The 24383-nt window shown below is 38.4% G+C and overlaps 1 protein-coding gene across 3 annotated transcripts in view; it reads left to right on the top strand.

Moving 5' to 3' along the window:
- LOC138185442 (uncharacterized) overlaps positions 1-24383 on the top strand; it is a 139522-nt gene that overhangs the window by 93216 nt on the left and 21923 nt on the right. For all 3 annotated transcript variants that reach the window (XM_069124417.1, XM_069124416.1, XM_069124418.1), the window contains 2 exons: positions 5514-5624; positions 9522-9635. In XM_069124417.1, coding sequence (XP_068980518.1) covers positions 9566-9635 — 70 coding nt within the window. In that variant the 5' untranslated portion in view covers positions 5514-5624; positions 9522-9565. The remainder of the gene's footprint in view (positions 1-5513; positions 5625-9521; positions 9636-24383) is intronic.

The following is a 24383-nucleotide window of genomic DNA, read 5'->3' as shown; positions in this document are numbered from 1 at the left end:
AATACAATACACAGTGTTCATAAAATACAGATCCGCCGGTTTCATTGTTTCCATCCTTCTCTGTCGTAGTTTAATCATCGACAAAGATACAATAATTTGCCAAACGATCCATGATTTTCATTTCCATGTTTCGTTCGAGTGAGTCGAAGTTTAATTAGGCTGAAAGTTTCAAAGGGATTGGAAGTAGTATTTATTTTTAAACCTATCGTTGATTGATGTTAATTAAATCGAAGCAAACCCGTTAAAACATTCATCCTCGTAATGAATATACGCCGGTTGACGAAGGGTTCGTTTAATTAATCACGTTCCACGTGATTAGTCATTTATTGTATACGATCGAAATTCGAGAGACTAAACGTATTTCGATACTAGGTTGTGTTAGAGGGCAACTGATATTTATGAAACAGAGTACTAATAGTCAGAAAACGTAGCCATCCAGCTCGGAAAACAGGAAATTCCCGCTGTCTGTGATAAATTATTCGGCAACGTGCGCCAGGCTATAATACTTGCCAGTTCCTTTATGGAATCACCAACTGAAAGAAGATTAAAGACGGCGTGAAACGTCGTTATCGTAGACTTCCTTAAGTTAGTTCTTCATAAATAGATTTCCGACGCGGCGTTCTGAAATCTTCCTCAGTTTATCGAAGTCTGCTCAGAATCGTTTACCCTCTTAACATATTACAGCTATTTTACTACTATATTCAGTCACACAGTTATTTTATTGCATTAAGTATTACCAAGTTACTTATGGTCTGTTAATATTTAAAGATCATTGTCATATTAAGTACTTGTTTTTAGAGAAATACTTATAATTCTTTTTTATTCATAATCTTAAAAGATTGCCATACTCGTTCTTATTAAGCAATTGTGATAATGAAGCGCCAAGTAGTAACTTTCAAAAAATGAAAACCCCACATGACAGAGAAAGTATTATATATATCATTTTAAAGCTGAATATCTTCTTTTTCATGCAGGATTTGAGTTTTTTTGCAGGATTTGACATTTGTGCGATTGGAAACCATTAACCGATTCTAATCAGAATGTGTGCCATTAATCTGGACACACAATTTTCCCCTTAAGAGTGCTAATCTTCTATGTAAACTTTAATACGGGACTTTTTTATCAACCGCTGTTTCGTTTCCGCGAAATTTCATTTGCATTCGGATATCCGAAGGTTGTTCCGCAAACTTACGCAAGCCACGAAAATTACCCGGTCGTCCGGCACACCGAAATAGCGAATGGTGGTCACAGCAAAAGAGTCGGATGTGCGAGGGTAGAATTGAAAGAGAAAGCAACAGAGCAGAGAAAAATGTTAAGGGCGCAACGCCTGGAAAAGGTTATGAGATCGTTCCACTGTACTGTCTGCTTTATATTCTCGTCTGCATTCCTGGTTATGAAGTCGTCCTTTTTCCCGTGGAAAACGTCTTCCAGATGTGTATGTAGCTGAGGAGCATGCAGATAGATGCGCAACGGTAGCTTAGTAAGCGGCAGCGGAAAAAGACACGCGGGAGACTGAAAACCAGAAGAACAAATCGAGTCCTCGAAGAGAAACGGAAAGATAGAAGTCGAAAATATATATACAAATATATCAGAGTACGGAGATGAGCAAAGATAAAGGGAAGAATGGCTGGTGATATAGTGGTTGATAAAAATAGGAAAACATGGTAAAGGAAAGAATTGCATTGGAAAGGCAATTCGCGTACAACCGCGAGTTCCTCCTTTCTGCATACGTCTCTTGTAATCAGATCTTTCAACTGGGGAAATGAAGAATGAAAAATGAGAGAAATGGTTATGAATAAGGAAGGTTCATTCGACTCGAACAAAAGGTTCCCTTTGAATCTGATTTCACATGATTTTCAAGTAAATAAGAAGATGATATAATACTTCCCATGGAAGTTATTCGATTATCTTGAAAGTTGATCATTCGGCGAAATAGAGCCGCGATTGATCTGATAACGGAGAATTTCGTGCATGGAATTATAGAGGGACAGAAACGAATGTATGATACGACCATGAGTCTGGATATTGCGTGTTCGTTGTACCCTGGGAGTGATAACGGAGATAGTGTCACTCGTCTAGCTAATTACTAGTCACCAACTATATGACTCCTGGGAGTTTGCTCGCGAGTGTAGGATGTAGGTGTATGTAGGGAACTGGGCTGGACGGTGCACTAAAGCTGGGATCTTGATCCTTACATAATACACGAATAAAGGTTCATATGTGTGGATCGCTTGTCTTCGTCACGATGTTCCTATGCTTCCGTGGATCACCTTGACAATGTCACATGTTTCGAGAAACCCTTTAGAAATTGAGTGTATTATCATTATAATATGCTGCGATATTCCATTTATTGTAGATATATATATTGATATTGTTATAATTGTAATAACGTAATTTTCATTTAACACTGTTATTTCGAAAAAAGTAAGGTCGGTCGGAGTAGAAAAAATAGAGTGCATAGCGTTCGAAGTTCACATAGAAACTACAGATAACCCGAAAACCGCAGACCAATAACTTCAATATAGTAGGCACATGAAAGTATCATCGCTTGCGTGATATCGGAAATAACGGCAACCTCGTTCGCGCCCGGAGAAGCGTTTTTCAGCGCTATTTCACTCGACTCTCTTTCACCATCCCCTTCGCTATTCCTCTTCCACGGATGGAAATTTCACGTGGACTTATCGAATGGACCGAGGAACGAGTCTCTCCAATCACCATAATTAGAATACATATGGGAAAAGAAAACGAATGTTCGAACCTTCAAACATCTACACTGAAAACAATTTTAATTAAATTTATTTCCAAAGGAATTCGATATATTTCGAAGCATTAATTTCATTAACAATACGAATTATCAAATCCTTTATTTAATCAGGAAATACAGATACAGAAAATCAGATCTGTACTTAAATTTAAATTACAACAACAATCTACAATGGAATCCAGAAACGTCGAACGATATTAATTAGGAGCGATTGATTTCAAGGAATTTCTGTGCGAAGCCGCAGTACTTTTCGGTTGGATCGGGGTGAAAGAGAACTCTCGTTTTCCACCTCTCCGCGTGATATTGGCGATCGGTGAAGTGGTGTGGTTACACGCTAGCCGAACACGGACACGAACTTTTCCATGTGCTCCTGCACAGTTTTCGCGCTTCGCTGACCGCAATTTTTCTTCTCTTGGTTTGCTGGGTGACACTATTTCAACGATTGGTTACAGCAGCACGCGGGTTGGACAGTTCACAGCAAGGAAACTCTACTAGTAGCTGCGAAACTTTCACCAAAGAGAAGATGACGATTGGTTTCCGGCTGAAAACAGCTTCCAGACGCCAATTATCAGATGCCTGGTGCCGTTGGTATGACCATGACTGGGCAACCGGTGACCACTCGAGCGATAACCGAAGCTCCTGTCAGGATTTTCTCAGTGTTCTCTTGCGAGTTTCCATCGCGAATTTCCATCGTGAATTAGCGGGTATGCAGATAGCTGCGCCATTATCTGGCGAGAACAGCACCTGGAGCCCGTCTTTTCGAGCTGCTCGACGAGCAAAGAGCTAAGTAACGGAGAACCTACGATAACGAAACGAAATTGTACCATTAATTATTCTCTCGAGGATTTTCGACTAAATTCATTTCGTTGTCAGCTTTCGAGCCTCGAGCAAGTCTATTGTGTATCCCCTTCGTTTGTTGTAACGTTGAGGATTTCGAATTTTGTTAAATGCTTTTGCTAATGATTAAAGTTTTTAGAAGGACGCAGGAGATTCAGGTGAATAGTAAACAGGATAAAGAAACGGACAAAAGCACAGTCGAACGAAGTGATGGAGCGGAAATTAAGAAAGGGCTGAGCATTCCCTATCCTGTAACCAGTCGACTAACGGGAACCGGGAAACGAACGTTAAGAAATAAAAGTAACGGAATTTACGAGCAATGTCGTTTTCGGAACAGTATTTATGGATACTTACTCTACGCGTTCTCCCTCGTTTCGATGGAATATTAGTCAGGTTAATACCTTTCGTAGAAGATTTTCAAAGATTATTGGAATATCATGTTGTTAGATTATAGTTTTCGTTGTTCAAATTTTCTAAATTTTTTTTTATCATAAATACTTTTATTTTCGTAAATGTACCATTGTATGTCATTTCGAAGCTGGGGGTTTCCTCTTTCATAACCGAGTTTCTTTTTTAACATTTACATATAAATAACGCTGTTTAAAATCCATTTATGAATGTTTAAAAGTTCGATATTTCGCATATTACAATGTAATATATCGAGCATGAAAAAATTTCTCAAAAGTGAGATGCTAAAAACCAATAATAAAAGGTTACAATTTGGATTACGAAATTTAATATTTGCAACAATTTATCGAGTCAAACGACAAAGAGGAATATTAAATTTTAAAGAACACAGAAAATCGGACCAGAGGAGGGGGAAACTATCGAAATAAATATATCTCGGTGGCAATTCCGTTTCCCGGTAAATATTTCGAACCGTTTGATTGATTAAAACGGTTGCGTATTAAACGAATTAAAACGATAAAACGTGCTTTAACGGAACACGGCGGAAAGATAAAAGTTATGGGACATGGGAATTTTACGATTTCAGTTTGTAGCCGACATTTTACATAAGCCGCGCACAATCGTATCTCCTATTTGCTCTTGCGTGGTTTGCGGTGCATACATCTCGCCACATGCGCCCGCACCAATAGGTACACGTGCACACAGCCACCAGCCTCATATTATGCAGCCCCGGGATAGCATTATGCATTTGTCGCATGTGTGCTATGTTCTAAACTCATGATAGAATCTTTAATTGACCGAGAGAAAAGATTAAACAATGTTAAAAAATTTAGACATTAATACAGTGACTTACGAAAGTATTTGAATTCTCATCATAGAAATATTTTATAATGTCAGGATCTCTAATCGAATTAAAAAGAGCACTAAACACGATGGACAGCGTTAAAATTTTATAAATTTATACAGTGACTCGCGATAGTGTTCGAGCACTCACCAGAGAAAATTTTATTAACGCTGTAATGAGACATGCATAACTATGGACGTGGTTATGTTGGTAAGTTATGAGATATTTGCTGCAGATTAAAAAGTAAGCCAAGAGAAGATATTTGAAACTTAACAGTAGAATAAGCATAGGAAATGGTTGTCTGGGAATAGGATGGATATGGATGGATATTCGAGGTTTGGAAATGGAGCAATCTAGGAACCGAATAAACCTGGATTCTTGGGATCAAGGGATCGAAAAGTATTCGCCTGAGATTTGGTATCAGTGAATATAAAAGCTCTCGTCTTGCTTTAAAACAATTACTTTATCTTTATTTGAATATAGAAATTGCATATCGGTTCAACATTGCAGCTATTAATTGTCATACACTGTTAAAAACAATATTACATTATAGTAGCATTATAATTGGAGTCATGTTGCACAACCGTAATAAATAATAGGGAAGCAATGGCCGGAGATATGAAATAAATCCCTTAACCATATTGTTCTGCTATGTTTCAGATTCGTAGAACGTTAGGTATCAGAACGATGTGAGAGGAATATATGGGTGAACACCAAACGGGCAAGGAAGATTCGACGAAATCACGAACACGTGGCGGGACGTGAAGCGGGGTGAGCTTTCTTATAAATTTTATATAAATAATTTTTTGAAAATGCAGTTCATTGACTTTTATTTTAATAAAAGATTACTCTGTTTCATTGCAATTCTCCTTCGTTCCCCACATAATTTACTCATATAATGATTGATTACATAATTAGACGAATAGACGTCTGACAGAAAAATTGTATCGCTCCTCGAGGAAGAGAAATGAAAATCAAACATGGTAACTGTCTTCTCAGTTAAATTTTGAGAGCTTAAAAGATATAAAATGTAACGTTCAGATTCTGCCAACATACATCTTAGACAGTACATTAGCCAGCTTCGTGGCATGTCCGCGAAAAAAAATTGGATTCTGAAACGAAAGTTGGCCGGCGGCTCAGTTGTGGAAGCTCGAGAGATTGGAGATAAACGACCTGGTATTCGGATAAATAAAATTCCCCCTGCTGTTTCGCCGAGGCTAGAATTTTCTCGTTCGAGCTGACCGCGTGCGTGTATCGTTGAATTTCGGCTCACGTATCTTAACAAAGTAACCCTGTGGATTCTGGATGAAGAATAGAAACCATAGCAACCGAAAAACAACGTTTGACGAATAATTGTTCCCGAAAGATCAAACTGTTGCAAGAACCAAAAGAAATAGGACCAATATTCGACCGTCTGTATGTAAAAGGACGAAAGAAACAAAGGAAAACAAGATAGAGTTGCCCCGATTATTCGTGAAATTCGTTACGTTTGGAACGACGGAAACGGTCGCGTGGTATGTGGAATCTGTTTGTTGTGCAGAATGTGAATAATTTGTACGGCGAGTTGTATCGTGGGATTCCTGGCTAACCAATGCGTCCTGCCTCACATTCGAATCTACCAGACAATAAATTTTCAAAATAATTCGATACCTCTTTCTTTTGCTTCAACCGAATTCTCCGGAATTGAAGGGCAGATAGGAAATCTGAAACAAATATTAAGCAATAGTAAAACAAATCTTCTTTGTCAGAGAAACGAGAGATACAACTAAACAGAGAAGAAAACGAAGATCGACAGAGCCGAGGAAAGGGGAAGAAAGTTCGGAAATGATCGGTGGAAGGAAAGCATTTTTCTCCCCCTTGTGATTCAATTTTGTCGGGTTCCAGACACAGGAAAGGGAGAAACCGTGCGGCGCGACAATGCACGCGGGCTGAAATACAATTCGGAATTCTTTCGTGAGTCAGCCGGTGAAAGGCGCAATTTTATCTGGAATTGTGGCTCGTGAATTTGCTTTCAAAGTATCCGCAAACTCGTCGACAGAGAGGCGACAGAGCGAACGATCGTGCAAGATTAGAGCTGCCGTGGCTTGGAAAAAGCGGTCTCCCCGATCTGGCCGGCACAAAAGGATCCAGAGACGAAGAGAAAGAGAAAGGGAGAGGCGGGGGAACGAAGGAATCGAGAAGGAAGGAGGAAGAAGATGGTAAGGACTATTGGAAAATAGGAAGAGACAAAGAGGATGATTCGGTAGCTGTCGCCACCGCCACCGATTTTCAATGCTTGAAGCTTCTTGCCTTTCGACTATCGTCAAAGGATGAAAATTGAACCGCAGGAAGCTGTACCGTACACCGAGATTGTGAAAAGTTCCGGCCGCCCCGTTCGTAGAGTTTTTCCGCCATGAAAGGGAAGAAATTTCGTGGCGAGGGAAGAAAATCGGAGGAATGAAAAAGCCGATATTGATTTTTGAAAAAATTGTCAACGTCGAAATGACATTCTAAACTGTGGAAAATAAGTGGAGTTCAGTGGGACAGGTATTGAATTAAATTTAAACCTTAGAATCTGACTTTGTCTAATTTATCATTGAATGTTCATGAAATAACGTAATGCGAAGGTCTTGTTTCAGCTTAATGAACTAAACGATTGCAGGATATACTTTTGATAGATTCTGTTTATGGTAGAATGCCAGTAGAAATGATCGAAAGTGCGATGAGGAAGGTTTTCGTTCTCCGATAGGAGAATGGCGTAATAAAAACTACTTTAGGGTATCCCGAGTAACTTCCTTCTTCAGAAAGAGTAATCAATTTCATAAATTCTAATTCGACCAACCAAAACATTCACAAGCGTGGCCATACAATTTTCATCTAGAACTACGAGAGATTCTCAGCGATAGAACGAAAGATGCGAAAAGGAACGAATCCTGACACGGCTAGTAGGCACTTGACGTTTCAGACGCAACCTCAAAATTAATCATGCAAAGCGTTCCTTGAACGTCCGTGTCACGAACCAACGCAACGGCACTGTTAATACTTTCTTCCTGGTTTGCGACCGAGCACAAAGGCTAAACATTATTATCCGGTTCGTATAACCCTTCCAATACCAGTGTTTGCATCCTATTTGTACATACGATCGTAAGCATAGCGCAGTGTCAAGGTGTGTACCACGAGACACATATGTTATTACATAGAACGGAGCATTCCTCGCGGCGCTGTGGTTATGAAAATTTAATTAAAACGTGTCTCGACCATACACGCGAGTCTTGCACGAATAACGTGTGTTGCCGACGAGATCTCGCGGTGATGAGTGTTCTTCTTTTGCCTTGGCCCAATGGTAAATTGCGAGGAAAAGAATTATGCGAATGTCGGAGAACATTTTGTGAATGAGAAGACAGTTTTGGCTGGACTGTGCCCATGTCTGTTTTATTTTCACTGTAGCGGGAATATTTTTTAGAGAAAATGACGCATAATTATTTAGAGTATACGTCTACTGGGAAAGTTTTACGCGAGGATGCTTCAGTGGAAATTTTATTTTAAATGTTTCATATCGTGCGCAGAGTACGGAGGAATTGAACGTTAAGTAGAATAGTACGTATTAGGTCAGTCACCCTATTCTTCGTATGATTATTTCCGTAGAGAGGAAATTGATATTATCAGAAGCTGTTTATTCAGAAAAAGTGAATACTAGGAGATTTTTACTTGAGAATGCCTAAAACAATATGAATTTCATTTTGAATGTTTAATATTATATACAAAGTATGAAATAATTCAGTATTGAATAGAATAGGATGATGTTGGGTCAGACAGCGTGTTGTACTAATTAGTTTGGCAAGGGGGAACTGCTTAACAAAAGCTATTTACTGAAAATGTTGGAATCTTTTTACACAAGAATACTTCAAACACTTCGCATTTCATTTCAGATGTTTGATATTCTGTGCAGAATACGAAGCTATTGAACGTTAAGTAGAATATGACGATATTGGATCAGACATCGCGTTCTACTTATTGTTAGTCTAGTAAAGAGGAGCTGGATGTTATCAGGAATTGTTAATCTCCTGAAATGTCAATAGTTTCTGTATGTTGGAGTTTCTCAAGGCGTTTCTATAATAGTACCTATAATAGGAAAATTTATTCATCGCCCATAAATCATACTCGAGCTTATGTAATTAAATATTTAAATAATATAAGTATTATATTATTATATTACATAAATATTATAAATATAAAATATGTAAATATTAAAACATCTAAATTAATAAAATAATTAATTACTTTGTATTCCTGATGGATTATTTTGAAAAATGGATTACCATTGATGTAAATGTTTCATATTTAGAAATATACTCGTAATTCACTTCATTTAAGATGAGGTAACGAGGTACAGTCAGGAAAAGACGTAATTTATTAACTCGAGTCAAATTCAGTTGTCATAATTTCGCCGAAAATCGATATCGATATCGAAATATCGATAGAACAAAGACGTTGAACTTGATTAAACGTTAACTTCTACATAATTAACGGATCTGTTCTCCGTGTAAAAATAAATACAATTTATTCTTTAATAATCAAATGTAAATTGAGTCTGGAATACATGCACAAAAAACTCATCGAATATTTATATTAATGTAATCTTTATTTCGAATGTCTGTTATTTCTGACAATATTTTCATTCTGTTTCAGCGTTGAGCCTGCTATGTGTAAAGAAATTCTCCGGCAGCGGCACGATGCTGGAAGCACCGCCCGGAAGTCGGGAGGACCTCGTGGAGGCAGCACGAACACCATGCACACCCACAGGTTAGTCATTCCACGATTTACCGCGAACTTTAAATGAAAATTTATAGCATTCTCAAACGTAACAATTCCCACGGGAACATCTCATAAATTAACTAAATAAATAACTATAACGAGGTAGTACCGCGTATGTGCCAGAATAGTAACGTGAGTTAAAATTCTCAGAAAGATAAAGGAGACGAATTATCATATCTAAACGGTCAATTTCAGTGCACAAACGAACTGGTTGAACGTTCCAGGATGAAATATCAAGCTTGTGTTTATCATAAAGTTTAAATGGACACTCGCGCGGGCATCTAGAAGTTTTGACTCAACCCGTAAATTCCACGGATAGATAATGGAAATGGTGAAAATAGTACGACACCGTTGGTATAGTTCCCCGGAATTATTGTCCGGAGTACATTTCCATTCGTATCAATTCCGTGGATTACGGAGTTCGTAGTTTTCACATTGAGTCGGTAAATTTCAATCTTTACTAGGAGGGTGCATAGTAATTTCAACTTCGACTCGTTTCGCCGATCGTTAAAACGTACAGCTGTCGTTGGAAATGTTGGTTAGGACTGGGGAAAAATGTTCGGTGCGTGGTTAACCGCACCTAAAACGTACCGAATTGCGAGTGATTAACCCAGTTTCCGTACCGTAATTAAAGTTTAGGCCGCTTGTAAATCTGAATGCAAAAACAATGTGCAGCCCCGGATACCCTGGCGGAAATACTCTCTCACCCCCAAAATATTTTTGCAGCGTTGTTTACTGCCACCTACATTCCATCGCACGCATTTCCTCCTCCTCCTCGTGGCTTTTTGGGGTCATGCGTTTACGTGAAAACGCGTTTCTTTCTTGGAACAATAAAAACCGGCGAGTACTCGTAAAGATGAGACGGCGATTTCATTTTCAAAAAATTTCCAGAAAATTAAATTCCATTAAACTACTGGAGCAAGAGGAGGGGATCAGCTTACCGTGGAACAATTAATTATTCATGATACATTTCCTTTTCAATTCCTAACGAGCAATCTCGAAATGAGAAACGAACCGACCATTTGCTAAATGAAAGCAGGGACGAAAGTAGGAAAACGAGACCTCGAATCTTCCGGTGAATAAGATTGACGAATCAATCGAGTTCAAACCGCGATTGTTCAACGTCCGAAAAGGAGACAGGATCTTCGTGAATAGCGTTCGGTTATTTCATGGGACAACAGGTGCCGATATTGCACGCGGACATTTTTAGGATTGCATTGTTACCTGTCCTTTTCATCATTCTCTGCGCTTTCATTTGTATTCTCTGTCTATTCACGACTGCCAGAAGCCGAATTACCCATAGAAATTGCGTCGATCATCGTGATCCAATCACTGGAAATCGTTCTATTATAGTTTCACGCTTCTCTTCGGCTTTACCCGTGCCCCGTTTCCTTTGCTTGATAAAAGTCTGACAATAAAGCTGAATGAAGGAAGAACAGGGGTTTGGATCGATGATTCCCATACTTCCTGCTAGCATCATTATCGCCTCGGGCCTGCAACGTAACAGAGAGCCAATGGGCGGTTCTTTTTATCTGAATAGGGCGTCGGGGTATCGTGATGATTGACGGTCTGACTTCGTGCTGTGTCAGCTGTGAGACAGATGCTTTTTATCGACTCACCGAACGGCCAGTTTTTGATTCCCTGCGATCGCTGGTTAACTTTCTCGTTTAAATTAACTCGATTCATCGATAGAATGAAACAGGCAGAATGAGACAATACCGAGATATAAATAAAGAAGAATGGAATAAAAGGGAACAGTCTGGATGGACTAGAAAAGCACCTACAGTTTTAAGAACATATTATTAGATTCAAGGACACTCGCGAAGGATCTAAAAATAAAGCAACCTTTCCCTAGTAATTTTAGAAGTTACAGGGGACGCGATGGAAGCGACGCGTTCGACACGTAACCAACTTTGGTCTCGCAGTAGAAAGGGACGGCGCGAGTCAGACAGGCCGAACCCGTTCTTGCACGAGGTTGTACCGTTATTTATAGCAAGAAACATCAATTTCGCGACACGTCGCTGAAAGTTTGATAAACCCTTGACGATTTATCAACGCGTTGAAAATGATTATTTTCGTCGTGGTACCGAAGAGAGTGTGGAAGCTACCATCCACGACATTCCCTCTCTTGACACTTTTTCTCTGTCTCGCGTCGACGACCATTAATTATACGAACGTTGCGGTCCTCTCGTCACGTGGTAACCTGGTTCATAAATTGAAAGACGTATGCGAGAAGCCAAAAAACTGAACACGTCATGAAATCTTTTGATCGACTTTGGTCGAAGCTGTTTGAAAGCTAGCTATCTTAGACTTAGGGTATCGAGACGGTAATTGACACCACTTTCACGGCTAAACCGCTTTCCAATTTTCTCCTTATTTTCACGACGTAATAACTTAGCAAGCTTGACGGCGTTTAGTCGCCGCGGCGTAGCGCGCTGTGAAAGCTGGTTGTGGAGGGGTGCTTGCTTCCAGAGAGCTGCTGGTAATGGCTACGTATATATAGACACTTCTTTACAAGGCGGTGCGATAAGCTCTCATTGGCGACCGAAGCGTAATCACTACGGCTTCCTGAAATAGCCTGAACCATCGTCCCCTCACACCTTTCGATCTTGTCGTTTCCCTTTCCTGGAATCCTTGGCGGAAGAACTTCGATCGGCGTGTAACAACGTCACGTACGCGTGGAACATTGTCATTGATGACTCAACTTTCGATCTTTCTTCGTACGATGCTAATTTTGATCGTCGAATTCAGAAATATTTGGAATTAGACACTGTGTCATTTGTAGATCTAGCGTGTTTTTTTACAAAAGAATACAAAACGCGAAAATCAGGTTAAGACGAAGGATTTGAAGTCAGAAATTTTTGAAAGTTAGATAATTTATGTTCCCTTTCGATATCTCGAAGCTAACATGTAAGTTTAACTCTTGTGGCTGCATCATTTTTGTCACCGGCATCGAATATTCGCTTTATAAAATGTATAAAAGCAATAAGATTTACCTAAAAATCAATATTCTTTACATATGTATATAGTTTGATAAAATAATAATAGTATACATAAAATATCGGTATAAATCAAAGTTGACTGCTGTTGTCTGAGAGTTAAATTATACCCATTTATATCATTTTATTATGCAACGTCAAAGCGTTGGTGGTAACAATATCGCGCCATATATCGTCGGAATATTCCTCGAATAGCTTAATACCAAACTGCGCAGTGGTTATCGAGGGCAATTATCATTTGTCCTGGCTACCTTAACGCGATGGTTCCCACATGACAAAGCGTGCCCATTTCCTCCGCTTGCAAACATTTGTCCGGGGGCGAGGATTGATTCTTTCCTCCCTCTCTGTAGGTACACACAAGTTAGCATAATTGAAACGAGTGGTTCATTACACTTCTGTAATCAATATACAGGTTATTCCTGTAAAGGAGCAGCAGGAACGTTACCAAGATAATCCGATTCCTCCATTATCACCGATAAACCATAGCTGATACATATTAACAGTGATGAGCTGACGTCGATGAATGAATATTTTTAAAAGGACAATTTCTATACCTCGATGCTTTCATATATATCACAATCGATTACACACCTTAACTCGACGCGGGCAATCGATTTTCTCTACCAGCTCGGAGCTTTCGTATCGAAAATACCGTATGCAAATTCAGGTATCCGTAAATTTTATTTATCCTGTCATATATCCTTTCCATTGATAGAAGAAAACTCTGGATCGCGCTCGCCAGGGATTTTACCCGGATACAGAGGAAAAAGTTTGCACGATAATCGATAATCGATAGTCAGCCAGTGGAGGCTATCTCGTTTAAAAGATCCTACCATGTGACTGTTGTATTATTAATTTCGACGATCAGAAGCTACATATTCCACGGGTTTTCTATTGGCTGTTTCATGAGCTTCGAAGATTTTGCCCCGTCGGTTTACATATTAACGCGTTGCAGCTTATGCGTGTACTGGTGGTTCATTTTCATACCCCCGTTACCATCGATGTATTGGCGGGATCAGTCGTAAAACGATCTCTAACGTTGATTTGTGTCTGCTATCGGGAAATTTATCTCCATCTTCCTTCCGATATGATATCGATCATCAGACTGTTCGGTTTGAAAGAACGACCGCGTAAATTATTCCACTGTGGATGCATGTTGCTGTACCAACGAAGCGGAAATTGAAGTATCCTTCAAATAAAAGCGACAACTTTCGGCTAACTGACACCGTAATTTTCTTTAGAGACTGCCGCTGTCCCCACTCAAGATATTAGAAAAGTTCGTCGACATAATATAAGTTACGAAAGTGGTCGTGGCGAGAAATAAAGGGGCTATTTTGTTTCAAAATACGATTACGTAAAATGAGAAACGTTGCGAGTCGTTACAATCCATCAGTACTTACTCCTTTTATTAAGCAATATCAACCGAGTAATTACTCCTTAACTAACAATTACGATGGCTCATTACCGAGCAACAAACAAAGAACGTCTCGTCGTCTGTCCGAGTTTCAAGAAAATTGTGTCAAACCGGACTGTCCTTGTAAATTTTAAGGAGTTTAATTCCGCGTAATTGCCTAAGTTTTCGCCATAGCCTGCGGACATGGATTCGGAGACGACGTTAAGTAAGAATGGGAACAGTGAGAAAGGAACGAAAGCTGCTGGGAAGTTTTTAAGATCAAAGGTTTTTTATTTGCAAAGTCAGCCGTGAACGCGCCAGCCTTTTACCGAATGATCGTTATTTACTTTTCCACGATGAGGTTCGGTTAGCATAGAGGGATAGAGAATGGTTGGAAAAAGTAGTCTACTGTTCGCTCGAATCGAAGACATTTTGATTTATGGCTGGAAAATGGAAATCTCGCGTTAGAACCCAGGTCGGGCCCCATGGGGGTAACCTGGTTTTTGGGCGCGGTTCAAACGGCATCGAATGGATATCCGATCTTTTTCCTCTGTCAGGATGTATGACAACGCTGAAGAATGTTAAAAAAGATATGGTGACAGGTTTGATCGATACAAAATTTTACTTGCTTCTTCTCCTGAGAAGGAGAAAAATATTTTTATTATATGAAATATTTCATGAAAAGTATTACACATAATCCTTTTATTGCTCGTAATATTTCATGGAAAATAATCAATTCTACAATATGTTCACATTATATCCTATAAAAATTGATTTATTGTTCCTGTGTAGAGAGTATTACGCGGTTATATAAAGGTAAATTAGTAAGAATGAAATTTACTAAATGAGATTGAGTCAATCCTCTATCAACATCCTCAATAAAGTTGGCTTTAATTAAGAAATAAAATAATTTACGCATTACATATTTTGATGAAAATTTATAAATAATTGAGATTTCTATAAAGCCTATATTAAAAGTAAAGCTGATCTAACTTATAATTAATTAAATAATCCTATTGGCGATGTATGTCATCTCTTGAAACGTGTCTAAACTCACACACCCTTCAGCTCGAGAGCTGCAGGGTAAGTTTCCCAATTTTGGACTATGTCGGCGGTCATCGATCCATAAATTTAGTTAAGGGCCGGAACGACGTTCTGCACGAAAAGATTCGAAAGTGAAGCTGGTTGGACAACTTGATTAGCCTAACTTTGCTTGCAGATAGTTCCAGTATTCTCGATGTAATAATTCAAAGAAAACTATGACTATTCTTACGTCAAGACCTACCAAATATTAGCATCAAAATTAAGAAGATGTATAAACGAAAGAATCTTTGTAAATCTGATAAAATCCTCTTCAATTAGAACCAGATAAGGAGTCATTATCAAAACGTGATTTATCACACGTTATTGATTTTCATGTTGACGCGAGAAGACCACATTTCCTAGGGAGCAAAGGAACGCGATAACAGAATCCAATTAGGCGACACTTGGATGACTCATGAAGCTTGCAACAAGAAAGCGAGGCCGCTTTGTTAAGAGCACGCCGGCAGCTTTCTAAGGACTACTGCTTGAACTTTCGCCTTGTTTCGCGGTTTGAAACCAACAACGTCGTGTCCATCATGAAGAAAGGAATAACAAAGAGACACAATTTCTCGTTTCTTACATTTTCCGCTTTTTCCTAATTTTCGTCATTATCTGACCATTATTGCTTGACAGACGTCAGCGAAAGATGAAAACCACTAGAAGAATCCAATGAAAAGAGAGAAGTTAGGAGAACACGCGGTTGCGCAGCGTTCGGGGAGAAAGGACTGGAATGTTGACCTCATTAATGAAAGATCGACCACGGGGAAGTACAATTGCGCCGCTTAAGAGCTTATTACGTCAACTGCCAGCCTTATTGCGGACGGAGATTTATGGCACGCATTCTAATAACTGGAGTAGCGTTCGAGTTGATCCAGAGAGAGCGTTCACTCGGCGCGCTACCCAGCGAATAATGCGCTTCTTGTAGCCTCTGACAGATACACGGGGGTGTGTACAACTTTGGTAGCTTGTACTCTTAGGGAAAAAGCCTGGGGATCGTTCGTTTCTCCCTCGGAAATTTTCGTAAACTTGCCACGTGGTACATATTTTATCCGGTTTGATAAATGCGTACCAAGGCAAAGATATAAATCTTGCTATGTTAAGAACCATGATCCCGCAGGAATACGGAATAAGTACTGAAATATAGGTGTACTCGGAGTTTGAAGAAAGAAGTGCTTGATATTTATCTTCTTTTATGCGAAACCGATTCGCCTTATCCAGGAAGAACGTTCAAGTGAGACCAGAAACGATTCTGGTTGTATGTTTCTGAAGATCCACAGAAGGAGAGTAGGACGACATCGAGTAAACTATGAATGATTCATCAGGATATGCTAACCACGTCTGCGTCCCGCGGTACTTCGCTAGCAGAGAAATCCTAGAAGCTTCCGTTTGTGATTGGTAAATGTCATACGTCGAACTAATTGCATCGAGGAAGTTGCGAGAGTAAGCGCGAGAAGGAAGTCGGGAGGGAAAGCTCAAAACTCAATCAATACTCGCTGATGAACGGTCCAATGGCTATTGCCACCATGCCGGCATATATAGTCGATTCGAGCAGTGTTCTATGAATTATTTAGCGTTAGTCAAGTGGCCCTCCGTGTATTTGCCCTCAAACCGAAACGAGCTTCGTGCTATTCGAGAAGCTCGCTTGATTTCACCGACCCTAATCCATCGCTTCTATCAGTGTGAAATGGCGTAACTGGCTTCATTCATTCAACCAAGTTCGGGACGATCGGGAGCTGCAACGCTAGTTCGAGTTATTACTCGATCCTTGAACGCCTATTATTCGACTAGTTTGATCGTTTTAACGTTAGGAATAATTTATCTCAATGTGCTGTCAGAGTGATGGATGAGGGACAGGGTCGATCTAAATTGAAGAGAAAATTAGGCAGAACATTCTTTGATGGGCAGCATGGAGAATAGATGAGGAAGATTTAATTTTTATTCTTCTTAGTCATTCTAAAAATTGTACAAAAAGAATCTTTTCCTTCAAAGATCAAGGGCGAATGTGGCAGAAAGATGTAACTTTTTAGAACGACTGCTGAGTTTTTATCATTTTTCTGTTATCGTTATTGGAACATAGAATGCTATTATAAATTGAACTATATATCTCATTAAGAAATTATGCCTATCTTTTTCCAATTTCAAGTACATTATAATTTGTATTGTTATATGTATATTGCATTCATTATTAAAAGATTGCGATCTCCAAAGCGTTAATGCTCATCCGGATCATGGTTTGCATGAGTTATGAAGGGGAAACTGGAAACTATTCTGTATCTTTTAATATCGGGAATATCAGGTATAATGTGCATCTACGTTTCAAACTATCGAAAAATCTCGGGTGACGTCGCCCCTTGACCTATCCTTTCCCTCGATATCAAACGCCACAACTTGCCACGCTCTGTTGCCCCCGACAAAATCAATCTCAGACTCTGAAGCTCACTTTTGAGTTACGATCGTATAATGGACTATGAAGACGAGTCTTTGTACTTCTCATATATTTTTCATTTTTCTTGTTCGTCTGTCAAAATCTTTGATAATAAATATTCGAATGGAGATTAATATATTTGACAAGGATGAAAGTGTAATTTCTCTAGTTACAAATTACTTAGTATTGTATTGCTACTTGTAAATATATTGATACTTTAATCAGTTTGCATTAACGATACTAGAATATTAATAAAATGTAAAAATTAATGGCTATGTTTGCGCTATGCGTGTGCTATATATGCACTATGCTAAATGTTGTGAAACCAACAATATGTCATATAAAATTCGTTCAAATGTTGGCTTCCTATTAATTTGACAGTCAAACGAGCTGAAGATAATGAACTTCCTAAATAGCGAAATTGCCTATAATAACCGGCACTTACAGATACCAATGTTTTTGTTGTATACTAATTTCCAAAAATGAATTGCATTATGTCATAATATTCTACGAACATAATTCTACAAGCATAAATAAGTGTCCATATATTTACCTAGTTCTGCGCGGTGATATATGTAAAGAAATTTGGCAAACTGTAGCTAAAACACTATGCTTCATTCACCTTTTTGTAATCAGTACTCCAACTATGAAATTGTGTTTATCGCATGAACACGAAGCGTATATGATTTACTCGAGCGAATAACTACGCGGTTACCAGCGGCTTTGATATTTCCCTTGCGGTGAATAAATTGAAATAGAACTATCTTCGGTTGAATCAGGATAGAACTCCAGGATTATAGCTAGAAATGGATAATTATTTAGATAGAACGAAAGTTCTGCGTGTTCTTAACTCGGCAAACTAGCAGGTGTCTGTAAACAGGAAATCGGGCAAACTCGTGGAAAGTTATGTCTGCTTAGGAAAATTACGTTTGTCCCTATTTGGATACTTCCTATTAACTCGACAAAACATTTTCTATCATCTAACAGCTGACATAATATAATCTACTTAACATAAGTTATTCTTAATATTCCTCGCATAAAACACGAAGATATCCAAGTCCTTCAATATTTTCAGTTTTAGGAAACTAATCATCGTCGTTTCGAATGTCAAATAGTCGTACGTTAATATCAACTAATCTAAAAGTAACAAGTGCGATTGACTAAAAATTGCATATATCAATTCTACGATAGAAATTAATAATGTGAACAACGAAGATATTAAACATATTATCTAAACATAAAATATAGATGCGAAAGTATAAATATAAAATGATCCTTATATGTACATGAGGATTTGGTGATTAAATATTCCCAATATCGAGCGCATTAACAGACGTTAAGCTGTAACAAGTTTCGCGAAACTCTGAAGAAGCTTTTCAGAATCACTTATTCATCTAAACGTCGATTAATATCCATCATCGTGCCGCAGATTAATCTTCCAATTTACCGAAAATCAATATCTTGTGCTCTTAAATGAATATCAAATTTCGCGGCAAGAGATTACGTCTTTTAAATCTAGAATGAGCAGAGTAGCTCGTCGTCCAAGTTGCTCGGATGAAATATTCGTGGTGAACGGTAGGGGCAAAATCATAAAAAATTTTAGGCTAACCTGTCTAGCGACATTATGCTCGAGCCGCGTTTATCAAGAGCTGAGACCTGTGACCTGTGTTTCGGCATAATTTATTCAATGGGTGACCATGCTCGGATCGTGGTAGGATCCGACCTTCCTAATGCAATATTGATTCGATTTCACTGCCACGACGTGCTAGGTCGTAGCGTGCAATTTGCATATGGAACTACACGGCTCGCGGAAACGACCCGCCAACGTACGAACCACGGTGACGTCGTGGCGTTGCACTGTTTGCCATTTGATTGCATGGAAATTGCGTCGACTAGGCGACGTACGCATCAATGACAAGCCTGATTTCCTCGACCCACGCTTCGTTAGAATGCGAGTCACGCTAACTGCGGACCATCCGATGTTTACGTGTATTGTACCCCGTGTATTCGACGTATCTTGCATCTCTTATGAGAAAATGTATGGGCGTTAACGCTTTATAGAGGGATAATGAGAAAGGGGAGGGTGTTGACGTGATATTTTGCATTTTGTGCTTGGCAATTGAGAACAGCTGGAACTTAAATAGTAAATGTCTTGATATACGGTTTTTTATTGTGTTTGCGTAGTTATTGATCTCGTGTAATGTATTCTGTAAATTTGATACAGATTTAGATGTATCGTATGTTTTTAAAGATGGAATCTGCTCGTCTAATTTAGCATGGTCAATTATCAAATATTAAAAAAAAATGTACATCTTCGGAATTAACAGATTATTTTCGTTTTTAATTATGTCACATTAAAATCCTCCTGTCTAATTGTAAAATGACATTAAAATCCAAAAATCGATAAAAATAAATGTACCATGTTTTCTCTTGTGATCTTCATACTATCAGTGATACGACGATTAACAATATTACAGGAATATTAGCGAGCGATTTATTTGAAGTACCAAGTGATGATGGAGATATGAAGATAATATATAAAAAAGGGAACAGAGTTTCAAATAAAATTGACGATGTTGATGCTGACAACTGCGACAGCGATGCAATTATCATTGTAAGCGGCGAAAGGGAAAGTATTAATTTCAAGTGAGTTTGAGCCAAAGAAAGTTGGTCATTCCATAAATAGTTCGCCTGATGATTTGACATTTTGTTCTGATAACGATAATTGATTAATAGAAGATATTCAATCAAACCTGGAAAATTTTAAAGATGAAAGGTAAATAAGTTAAAGATGAACATACGTGTATATACGTACACGTATACATTGAATCACATACTCGTGTACTTCATAATTAAAACTGAAAACTTGTATTTTACAACGAAGTTGTAACTCATATCTTCTATTTATACTCTTCGTTTATTCACGGCTTGTTTGTTTGTGTCCTTTGTTTGTCTACATTCCTACTCTGTGGAAATGCGGTAATCTACGTGAAACGCAGTGACTAGAAAGGGAAGATAGGCGACAGCCAATTTCCAGATTGATTAATTTCGTTGATAGCGTTCGGGTTATCGTTAGTTAACGTTAATTAACCAACCGCGTTAACGTTCTAATAAAGCAGGCAGGGAGTGGATGTAAAAGATTTTATCAAGGTAGAACTGATGAAACCTACTGTAATAAGAACTTCCTGCTCGCATAAACTCCCACTAAAGGAGGAAACAAATTTCTTTTAACGCGAACAACAGTTTACGAGCTTTTTGCCGCGAGTCTCCTCTACGAGTAAGGAAAAGACCGTAGTAAGCGGAAACATCAGGAAGTTCTAAACTCGACGCGCGTACACGGAAAAAAGTAAAGAAAAGCCAATTATCTCCGACGCTTCCTAAAATCTTTCGTCCATGAATTGCATTAAGAAGTTTGTTTGTCCTGTTCGAGTGACGGCAGTTAGTTCAAAAAAAGAAAGAAAGGAAGCCAGTGGCCAGGGACAAGAAAAAAGTTTCAACGTTCCCGAATGCCGCCGCGAAGTTCTCTGCAGCCGGATGAAGCAAAACCAATTAACATGCAGACGCGAAACTTAAGGAACTCTGACAAATGCATAAAATTTGCATCTACACGGGGAATTACAAGCGGGTTCCGAAACTAGCGGCTCGCAAAGTAAACGCATGTATTGTTTGCACGAATGACGTAAGCAGCTTCTGCAGTTCGATGAATTCTCTATACGCCGATTACGCGATTCTAACGATCTACCAACGACATTTCAAAGCATCGAAACAAACTTTCTCATGGACCAAAAATGAAATGGAACAAGTAAACGTTTCAATCTACCGATGAATGAAATGTGGTCCGTTTCCATGTTCGTTGAGACCGCTGTCGAACGAAGTTTTCGCACGAACACAGGGAAAATCGAACGGGGTTTTAGTGGTCGTCAGTACGTACCAACGGCGATAAATTATCCACGAACGAGCAGTGTGATTGCTATTAGCAAGGTGCGACGACAAGGCTTGCAATTATGGCCAGCGGTTCGTTACTGTTAGAACCGCGAATAATTGGACGAATTTGCGGATCAGTGGAGCGGATGCTTGCGAGGCATTAAACGGGTTCCACGACGTTCCATCATCGTGGCCGAATACTTCACATCGGGGACGTTGTTATAATATTAATTCGTCTCCTCTTGGATCGCGTCTTCGAACAATTTACGGGGCTTGATACATTGTAATTGGCTTGCAATCAAGACGTAACCACGTGGCCAATTACTGTGGCTCCGAAAATCCATTTACTGATGATTATGTTTGCTAATTGCAGTACCTATACGTTGCTCTATCTTCGTGTATCAGAAGTCTCTCTTTCATCAGAAGTGCATAAATTGGGAACGAAATTGTTCATGTCAGTAACAATACTAATAAGACATTTGAAGAAGCTCGAAGACTGGAGTGGAAGAAGGAGGAGATGAAGAATCGTGATATACCGACGTATCCTTAGAGGATGATTTATGCAATAAATTAAATGAGCTTTACTGTAAGTATAGAAATAACTAACCAATTTTATTTTATTTCAGTAATGAAATTTGAATATTCATACTGGTATTGAATATTCATACCTCTATCTTTCCACCCTTGTAATAATACTATAAATAAAAATTGCTATAATATCAACGAAAATGAATAAGAATTTGATTATGAAACTAAATGACAGAATTTTGAATTTGATCATGTGTATTGATAGTAAACCGATAGAACAGATTTGTTGCGGTAACTCATTTTGCACGCTTCGCTGTATCGTTCATACCTTTTATCACGCTCTTACAAAAGCATAAATGTCCCAGCGTGTAACGATTCCAGACAATAAATCTCATTTTCGCGTCATATCGCGATTGTTCGAACGCCCGCATACATTTTCGCCGCGACGGTCGTCAGAGAGGGGGAAAAATAATGGCCATAAATCCACCGAAACGGAAGATGGAGGATGAGGCGAATAGGTCAGCATAGAAAAGTAATTAGCAATAAATCCTCGTAGAGTGAGTACACGTTTTCTTTATGCGCCGCTGGATAACGCATAGTACGGCTTCCGTTGGAACGTGAAACATACCGACGAAGATGAATGTTCACGGAGAAGGTGAGACAAATAAAAAGGAAAACTAAGAAATAATACGTGGAGCACGTGAGAAGAAAAATCGTGACACATCGGTATGCGTTGAAATTTTTTATGACTATCTCAACGCGACATGTTTGTATCTTTACGAGACGAAAGATATCAGTATGTTTTCTGCTTAAAATGATATTAGAAAACTATAATAACGAAAATACAATGCTGAATAAATACGTGGAATAACGTCTGACTAATGGTATTCTTTTCTACTGAAGATTTGCTTCTGAAATTCTGGATGTTTCTCTGGATTTCATTCAAAGATTTAATCTGTATCCTTAATTTATATTTAACGTAAGCTTTCGCATTCGTGGTAGCATAGGTTTATTACCCGAAATAAATTTCAATTATTATTAAAAAAATATCGGTGCAATGAAAATATAACAATAAGTAAACAAGTAGCCATGTCTGACCTATAGCATCCATTCATATTGACGATTATCTCTTACATTTTTACACAGAAAGATTATCTCTTCTAATCACATTCCTTTTATTTTAATCAAAAGATTCAATAATATTTCGTGAATTAATGACTAAAGGTAGCTTTTTTACCAATAGTAGTAAAAACATCTTATATATTTTATCTCCGTAAAATTCCGAATCAAAATGAAAGATATAACGTGAAATAAAGCCTCGGTTATCGAACGGAAAATATAAAAGAGGATTTGTATTGGCTGTATTATATCGTTTAAAGCCGATTTCTTAGCAGGGAATATATGTTTGCGTTAGATAAAATAACGTCTAACACGTACAGCTGAATAGAGGAAAGACTTTGCCCGAATATATTCGTCCTCTAATACGAGAAGATATATCAAGCTTGGCTCAGCATCGCTACAAGTTCTTGCGATGCATTCGCATACCGTACTAGCTCGTTCGGTGACTGAACTCGAATGTTACATCTATCATCGTTGGTTTCCTGGGTCCACAAATCCTTTTGGTCGAACGGTACGCTTTCTGTCAAAAGAAACTACTCAGTGTATCATCACGCATCATTGAAAAATATTTTCTGTCGCTATCTTCTTCATTAAGTCGGATCAGTGAAAGAAACATTCTTTATGTGACGATCACACATGATTTGCATTGGATTCCTCCACATTTATATTAAATTACTCTTCGAATTTTCTATCTCTTGCAGTTCAATGATCATTTTCGCCCGTTTCAAACTTTACCAGCTTTGCACATTTTCGCTATCATTTCCGCTTTAATTTTCTCAAGACCAATGACTATGTTATTCATCGCCAATGATTATTATTCTATCTGCAAAATCGACGCTCAATCTTATTCCAAGTTCCTTATTGATCACATATTCAAATTTTGTTTAAAGTTTGCAAAATTCGAAGTAACTTCCAAATTTCTTTTTCATTGCCAATGGCTATCATTAAATTTACAAAATAAAGTGTCAGTCTTCCTTCTAAATTTCTTTTTCATTGGCAATGGCTATCATTAAATTTACAAAATAAAGTGTCAGTCTTCTTCCATCTTCTTTATAAACCACACATGAATCAGAGACCATAATTTTGTTTAAGGTCTTATTTGAAATCTTCATTACAAAGTTCAAAGAAACCAAATTCTCTTACAGTCAATGATAATAATACAATCTTCAAAATCAACTCCAATTTTCTTCAAAATTTCTTATCAGTTACGCGTTCGATCCTCTGATCTCTATCTCGACTTTGTCGAAAATTTCGTTCACAGTAAT

This window comes from Bombus flavifrons, chromosome 12 (genome assembly GCF_040668555.2).
Source record: "Bombus flavifrons isolate JBK064 chromosome 12, iyBomFlav1_principal, whole genome shotgun sequence".
Classification (NCBI taxonomy): domain Eukaryota; kingdom Metazoa; phylum Arthropoda; class Insecta; order Hymenoptera; family Apidae; genus Bombus; species Bombus flavifrons.
Note: the sequence above shows the minus strand (reverse complement) of the source record. Positions and strands in the feature narration are given on the sequence as shown.